At 27.8% G+C, this 9,152-nt stretch overlaps 1 protein-coding gene across 1 annotated transcript; it reads left to right on the top strand.

The window, feature by feature from the left end:
• Positions 1-514: 514 nt before the first annotated feature.
• Positions 515-985, top strand: LOC121879268 (transcription initiation factor TFIID subunit 11-like). The gene has a single exon (XM_042385863.1). The coding sequence runs from the start codon at positions 515-517 to the stop codon at positions 983-985; it is 471 nt and encodes a 156-aa protein (XP_042241797.1).
• The last annotated feature ends 8,167 nt before the right edge of the window (positions 986-9,152 follow it).

Below are 9,152 nucleotides of genomic sequence, written 5' to 3' on the forward strand. Positions count from 1 at the left end.
GAAATTAGAAGACTGTCGAGAATTGGTTTATTATTTCTCCTAAGACTACCACATAACTTTGGTAGAGCTAATTCTACCCCTAGAATAGGACCAATTAAATATTTATTTAATGTTCGTATATTTGTTTTTCTTGTCTGAAATTTAATCTTACCATCTTGATTGAGGTATGTGTTATAATCTTCAACTATTACTGTAGTTAATAATGCCTTCTTTCCTAGTTTATCAACTTTGAATCGTCCAAATTTTCTTATAATACTTTCATAGTTTCTTAGACTAACCTGTTTAAGCATACGAGTTCTACAATTGTTCTTTTGGTACGAGGATTTATATATGGTTTATTATATTCATTTTGGAGACGATCTATATCATTTTCATTAAAATAATTTTTTAATTCTTGAATAAATGTATTTTCCATTTATATATTTTTTATTTTATATAAAATTATTTATTTGTGAATAATATTGAAGTTTTATATTTTTCATTTTTATTCTATATTAAAAATAGAATAACAAAAATGTATATTAAATATAATAAAAAAGATTATGATGTAGAAGTAAGTGATGGAGATGAAGATGGTGATAATAAAGATGATAGTAGTAATGAAGAAGACGACGATATAGAAAAGATAAATTCTATTAAAGAAAATGTAGATTCTAGTAGTAAAGAAGCTGGTGAAATAGATTCTGATAAAGAAGTAATAGATTATATGAATATAGTTTCTAGCAGTGAAAAAGGTGGTGGTGTTGAAGAAGAAGAATATTCTGAAAATGGTAAAATAGATTCTAGTAATATAGTTTCTAGCAGTGAAAAAGGTGGTGGTGTTGAAGAAGATGATTCTGAAAATGGTAAAATAGATTCTAGTAATATAGTTTCTAGTAGTGAAAAAGGTGCTGGTGTTGAAGAAGAAGAGGAAGAAGATTCTGAAAATGGTAAAGAAATATATTCTAGTAATATAGTTCCTATTGAAGGTGGTGTGAAAAATTAAATATTAGATTATTAAAAGATTATAATTAATAAAGATGGTAATTTTATTAGAAGATTCTAGTGTCGGTGTCGGTGTCAATAATGTAAGAATATGTAGCAGAAAACGAAGATTTTTATCAGGAGGAGAAAGAGGAGGAAGAAGAAGTAATGAGGAAAATGAAAGCATAACTATAAAAGAAGAACAACTTTCTAGTAGTGGAGAAGATGGTTTACAAAGAAGGAACAAAAGAGCAGTAGAAGAGGGAAGGACAATAGTAGAGAGAGGAGGAGGAGGAGGAGGAGGAAGTGGTACTGGTGATGATGAAAGTGATGATGAAGAAAGTGATGAAAGTGGTGATGATGATATTTCTAGTGAATTAAAAGAATTAAAAATATCTAAAATAACAAATTTAATTAATTCTGAAATATCCCGTATATTAGTAATAACAATACTCGTACTAATTATATTAGCTATGATGAATTTACATTGGTCTTTCCTTTATATTATAATATTAATAATATTTATAATGAAACCAGTTATTAGTAAAAACATAGCAATATTATTACTAGATTATTGGGAAATTGAAATATAAATTTTAATCTATTTACACATTTTTAATAATAAATAATAGTACAATCAATTATTTTTTTTTTACATTATTGTAAAAATGTACAAGCTAATTTGGCCATATTATCTACATAATCATGTTCTTTTAATCCAATATGTGCTGGTATCCACAAAAAATTTATTTTAAATTTTTTGTACATGTTACTATAATTATCTAAAATGTATTGTAATCCACTACGAGAGTCACAAATAATTAAACCATTACATTTATTGTAAACTAAATAATTTATAGCATCCTTAATTCCTTCCAATTCACAACTATTACAATCAATCCAATTATTCAGACGACGCATTTGGGTTGCAATACATTTATTATATTTGTAAACAATATAGGCACAACCAGCTGTTCCATCCTGTTGTACAGATCCATCAGTATATATAGTAACTAACTCAGTTGTACTGCTGGAAAGTTGCTTGGTAAGTCGACCAATTTGTTTAATAGTATTTTTCTTCTGTATATGTTTTGGATTAAATTTATTCGTCCTAGTATAATATACATTTTCAGTTGATTTCATTATCATTCTTCTTTTCTGAAAAAAAAAATGTATTTCACAAACAAAATAAATAAAGCTACAGCCTTAATCTTAGGAAAAAAGTTTGCAGTTTTGCAACAATGGTCTTTCGTCTTTCGGATCTAATGAACTCTTCAACATGGCTACAACATGCCTGGGTAAATGGGAAAGGCAATGCTTCTTGTAGTAACCTGTCTCTACTTGTAATCCATCTTTAGTCATAGAAAACCATATGTCATAAGGTTTGTTGTACTTATTAGTAATGATTGATTTCCAGAAAATTTTTGCGTCCGTCAAAGGTAATATAGATCTCTCCGCTTCCTTGACATTCAAAACCAGTATAATCACAACCGGTGAGTATTTGTATGTAAATAAGGCGGTCGGTCATTGTACACAATTCTACCGACAAATTCAAAATCTGTCCATGGTAAATGTAAGTAATAAAGACAATCGATCGACTTCCTCTAAGTTAATCTTGATATTTTCCAGTTCTTCGTCCCTCCACTCACACATTTCCCAGGGTGAGGTCCGTTTGTCTAACGTCTGTCTTAATAGATTAAGACAGTCTAATTACTAGTAAATATATTGGACGATGATTTTAAAGTTAAAATGAATAGAAATAATATTAAAATGAATAGAAATAATATTAGTGTTTTGTTGTAAAAAAACAAAATAAAACAGTGTACTATATCGTGTCTGTCTTGTCTTTCTTACAGCCAATGTTAAACTAACTAGCAACCCAGCGTCAAGCAAGTTGCCACCACTTTTTACCAAATTTTTTGAATTTTATATTTTTTTTATTATATTTTTTTTTATAATATATTTTTATTATCATCTTGTAAATCTGAAATATCTGAATCTAAAATTTCTTGTTGTTTGTTAATATTAAGTAGATCATTCCGTTTTTGTGGAAAAGCATTTTTCCTTTTACGTTTTGATGTTGAGGAGGACGACCACTTTTGCACTTGAGGAGAAGGAGTTTGTATGGTTGGAGGTAATAATTGCTTTGAATTCCTTTTCTTTTTTTTTAATCCAAATATATTAATAAATGGTTGAATTTTCTTTGTATTGGGAGGTACTTTTGTAGTAGTTGTTGTGGTTGTAACAGTGGATATAATACAATTATTTCCTTTTCTTTTTTTAAAAACTTTATGTTTTTGTTGTTTTTTATACTCCTCCTCTTCTTCCTCTTCTTCTTCCTCCTCTTCTTCTTCATCTTCATCTTCTTCCTCTTATTCATCATAATCTCTTAAATCATCTATCTCTGTATCTTTATCTTTATCTGTATCTTTATCTTTATCTTCTATATATTTTTTATCCTCATCTTGTATTTTTGAGGATTTATTCTTTTTAGGTGGTTGAGTCATAAACATTGCAGATTTTATTTATAAATTTATTCAAAAATAAAGTTTCATTTTTAAGCAAAACTTAATTTTATAATATCTAATGGGTTAGGATAAATTGTATCTGGTCGAGCCCTACAAATTTGTTTAATATTTTGGGGATTTTCAGTACATAATAACACCTCATAAATCATTTCGTCTTCTAAATGTGAATAATTATATTCAATAAGAGAAATTGATTGAACTCTGTATTATATAATATAGGCTATTCATTTGTCGAATAATGCTAAAAATATCCATTCGTTCAGATGCTTTAAATTCAGAGGATACTATATCTACAATTGCTAAAGGATTATATTTATGTTGATTTGTTTTATATAAATTAGTTTCAACTACAAAAAGAAAATCAATTAAAATATGAACAAGGTAGTCATTCAATAAATGAGTATAAGATATACTTGATATTTTTGTAGTAATACAAAAATGTTGTTGTGAAAATTGTAAAATACCACATTGTCCATCTAATTTTGGAAGTCTATATTTAAGAATTTTTTTATCATAAATTTTTGGGGGAATTTTTAGATTTGTACTATTAATATTATTATCCAAGACTTCATTTTCCTCCCTTATGTGAATAGGTGTACTATCCTTATGAAACTGTTTCATCTCTAATGGAATGGGACTAAGAAAAGCATTTAGTCTCCACGAAGCATGCCAATATAAAGTTCCTGGGCGTTTTGTTTCTAAGGGGACTCCCTCTGAATTTAAAAGGAGGGGTGGTCCCGTTTTAATTTCACTCAAGTTTTCATTTTCCAAGATCATAGGAAAAATTCTAGTATGGTCATTAGGTTTATAACGATGGTAAAGGATAGTTTTTGTTTCATAATCGTGCAGATATGTTGTTTTTACACTTAAACTGGTACCTTCTAAAAATGTAGCTAATCCAATTAATTTAGGATCAATGGTGTCACCATCACCATTAGCGCTTTCCCAAAGTTGTATAAAATAACTATTTTGAAAAACTTTTCCTTCTAAATTAGTATATACAATTTCCAAAGTCTGTGTATCTCTTCGAAATATAAGTGATTTATCTTTATTTTTTTTATATTGTATAAAAAAACAATTTTTATTAGGATCAATTATTAAACGATAATCATTTTCAACCATTTCTAAAACACGAGAAATGTAATTAGACCTTGGTGTTGATTCGCCTGGTGTACCATTTAATCGCACTTGAACTAAAGGGTGGGTTATATCAACAAAACGCCGACATTCTGTTTCTGTATACATACTCTCTATTGTGTCCTTATAAATAATACTATTTGGATTGTTAATTTCTTCCATAATTGCTGTAAAACATATTGGAATCTTGTGGTGGGATAAATTCCTATCTGACATAACTGTCACACTTTCAATGCTAATTGCTACATATAATTTAGCCTCATTTTTATACATTGAGTATTTTTGTGATGTGTAACCTTTCAATATTTCATCTCGGAGTTGTATCCGTTGAGATATAGTACAAATTAATACCTCATCTAATATTACTGAAAATTGAGCTTTTCGTCGATTCATTATTGTGATATATTAGAGGAAATCCAATCAAATAAATATTTATTATTACTTTCTAAACACTTTAATTTTGTTTTAGAGGCGGTTGTGTTATTTCTTGAAAAATATTCTAAAATAAAATAATTATCCACATATTCTGTTGATAAACTGTTTATATCTTTTAACTTATAATTATAAAAACTTTTTAAAACTGGGATTTTTTTTTTTAATACTTTCAATTTATTAATATTTTCAATAAACTTTCGTTTTTGGGTATTGTCTAAAATTACTTTTTCTCCCAAAATTTCTAATATACATATTTGCCTTTTTAATTTACTTGTATGGTCCTTATTACCCATTTCTAATAATAAATATTCAGCTATTGAATCTAAAACATGAAATAAGAATATATTGGTAGAAATTATATTTTTCATTTTATTAATTATTGAAATATCTGTAATATTAAATTGATCTATAATTTGATCGATAATATTATTAATTTTATTACTAAATTTTTGGTTAATGTTCATTTTTCTAATTTATATTTTTTTATTTTTTGAATAAATTCCCCAAAAATATTTATTTCTTCTATAACGGCTCCTTTTAAGAAGTTTTTGTTATTTTTATTTATAGTTTTTGTAAACGCACCAATTATAGATGTTGGTGCATATCCAATAAGATGCATACAACCGTAGTTATGAATTAATCGCGTTATTTCTACAGAATGTTTTCCATATAATACTTGAGTTTGACATAATCCATATGGATTCATACAGGAAGGATGACTTAAATTATCTATAATATCATTTTTTGTTTCTTCAGTCTCCTGGTTATTATTTACTACCCCAATATTTTCTCCATTATTATTACAATCAAGATTCGTTTTATTTTGTCGATAATAATTTAAAGAAAGACGGGGGGTTACAATGTACTTATTATTTTTTTCATTTTTAGTAATAGGATACTTTTTTTTAGTTGTTGTTGGCGGCGACATCAAAAGAATATTTCCATTAAGGGTAGCATAATTACGTGCCAATAAATGTCTTTGATGTATAAGAGGTCCACCACCATTTAAGATCCATACCACTGTTACAAATAAAGAATGAAATAAATCTAAAATCATTTTTGTATTTTCCTGTAATAAGCGTACATCCAAAAGATGTTTACTGTGGTCATTGTTACAGAATGAAAGACCCTCAGATTCTGCAAAAAATGTCTTTGTTTTTGTTATATCTAATGATAAAGGATGTGAAAATATAAGATCTGTTATTTTGTTTGATTCATAATGAGGCGATAAAATAAAATGAATCAAATTTAAAGATATTAATTTTAATTTTAATAATCTATTTTTATCATTTATAGCTAGTACACGGTTAGGATGAATTAAATAAGGTAAATACATAGTCTCTTCAAATACATTTTTAATCCTTTCAATTAAATTTTCAATAGCTTGTAAATAGTTTATTTTTTCTGAAAAATTACATATTCCTAATAAAGTTGCATTATTATTTTCAAAGCTAAAAAACTCAACTGATTTTCCATTTAGAGCTTTAAAATATAAAGATGGTTTACAAATAAGAGATTCTACTTTAAGTAAAAGAGGAGGTGACTCTAATATAATATTTGCAGTTATTTTGCCAGATACCTCATGTGTAAAAATGTGATGATCAGATATATAAATTATTTTTTTTTTTTGTACATCAGTTATATTCAGATGTATAATTGTTTTATTTTCACTATCTGATATAGAGGTTTTTTTAGTATCTCTATTTATATAAAGAGAGTCTCGGCTATTCCCACGCATATTAAGAGCTTTTATTTCATTTTGAATTTGATTCAAATGAAGAATATTTTCTTTACTATAATACGTAAAAGGAAAAAAGTTCCCCAAAAACGAAATTAAAGAAGGATTTAATTTGAGTGCTAAGTTTAAAAGATAATTATCTTCATTCATTTTTTAAAGTGGTAAAGAGGGTAAAACGAAATTATGTTTATTGATATTAGAGGTTATTTCAATGAACGACATAGAGAGTGGTCTTTTCCTGGTCAACTTAAATCATGCCCCGCGTGTTTGAAAAATAATAAAAGTGATGCACATTTAGAATTATTACTTAGGCAAAGTATTATTTATAAACTTCAAATAGAAAACGATTCTTTTGAAAGTATATTTGATGAATATCCCGGAATTTCATTTAATTTATCTGCAACTTTTGAAAAAAGAGATGACGAGGGGCGTATTTTAGAATCTATAAGTAATGAAACGCAATTAATTGAGTATTTTTTAAATCATAAGTTAGTGTTTGGAGTTGGATTTCAAATAAATCATTGGAAAACTCTTAAAAATTATAAATCAAATAAGGAGGATTATTTAGAGGATATAAGAAAAGATAATATAAAAGATGTCTTCGATTATAGTAGTAACGTTTTTTCTTTGCCTATAATGAAAGGTGGTCAAATGTGGCAGATGTTAATAAAAAATCCACTTTTATACAGACAAACAATTCCCATTAATAAAGATGAATGGTACAAATGGAAAACTCAAAATAAAAGTGAATCCACACAGATCGATTGTTTAATATGTCAAAATTATCCATTTGATATTTATCCAGGTAATTTTATTATAGGAGACAGCGTATTTAATATAAAATCAATTTTATGGCCTGATAGGAGGCGTCCTCATTATAGTAAAAGAGAGAAAAGAGTAATTATCTATAACAAATCACAGATTATTTATTGGCCTTTCTTAGATAATTTTACAAATTTAGATAACGAATCTATTAAATGTTTGAAATTATAGCTGTACTTTTGGCAGAAATTGCGATTACGTTCTCTTGAATTATGATACTAATAAAGATGTCAATATAATAGGAAGAACAGAATAAATGGCAAATATTTTGAACTTGAGAAAAATTAACTGCTTGGTTAAAAAAATTATGGTAAAAACTTTTGCGACAGGGTGGAAAATATAACAAACAAAACTTGTTGTCTGGTCCTGTCATCTGACCAATATTTAGATGATGTTCTATTTCCCAAGCTCATATAGGGTAAAACCTTCTTGATTTGTTTAAGCAGGATGATACAACAAAGATTGATTTGTTGGATAAATTGAAGCGTCCTAGATTTAAACTAAATCCTGTAAAACCTCTTTGGTATAGGATGGGGACTATACAATGCGGGCAGATTGATGATGCTATAACTCAGACTAGTTCTCTTAATGATAGTAGAGGTGATAGTATGGGTATGGGTAAAGGTTCAAATACTAATGATAATATTGGTTATTATTTTAATAATAATATTGCTAGTGGCGTTGAAGGTAAAGACGGTGGTTTTAGTGGTGTTAGTGGTGGTGGTCCTCAACTTAATAATAGCGGCGGCGGTAATGTTTCTTTTTCATGTGGCACAGATTGGAATAAAATTGGGAGGTTTAATAGAAATTGTTCTTCAAATTCTTTTTCAAATATTTGCACCTTGGCCTGTAGTATACAGAAGTTATTACCCAAGGATTCTAAAACTAAGGAGCCTAAAACAATTACAATGAGTGAAGTGGGTTTTATAGATTTATTGAATACACCTGATACACCTCAAAGGAGTGGTATATTACTAGAAACAATTCCTGATGTTGTGGTATCTACCCACAGTATGTGTTGTGATGAAGTGTATAAATTATTTATTAGATATTTTCCTTGCTTCTTTTTAGTACATAATCCTTCTGAATTAAAAGAATTGAATCGTAATTTTATCTATGTTATAATAAATTGTTCTCTTTATAATTTCCCGTGAATTTCAGTTCCTTATCCATTAGATCAACATTTTAGACAATACATGACACAACAGCAATTTGAGTACTGTCGATTATGGGGGACCGAAAATTTATATCGTTGGGTACAATACGATCTAAAAAGAAGAATTCCTTGCATCGAATTAATTGAACACGTCCCTAATTTGTTATGGATATGTAATAGTCTCCATCGAACATTTTATAAAATTATGCCTAATGGACTATTGTACACACCAAGAGAGTTAGAGTCTTTTCAGGTTGATACAAATTTCTATGTACAAATTGAGAAACAAAATTCGACAGCTCTTCTTCCTCCACCTTTAAATGATCCCAATAATCCAATGAAAGAAGATTTTACATTAATGTGGATAGGTATT

The sequence above is a fragment of the Homarus americanus genome, unplaced genomic scaffold, assembly GCF_018991925.1.
Source record: "Homarus americanus isolate GMGI-L3 unplaced genomic scaffold, GMGI_Hamer_2.0 scaffold21494, whole genome shotgun sequence".
NCBI classification, from domain to species: domain Eukaryota; kingdom Metazoa; phylum Arthropoda; class Malacostraca; order Decapoda; family Nephropidae; genus Homarus; species Homarus americanus.

Excerpts from the sequence above, each read along its gene's own strand:
- LOC121879268 (XM_042385863.1), top strand. The coding sequence starts at position 515 with ATGTATATTAAATATAATAAAAAAGATTATGATGTAGAAGTAAGTGAT.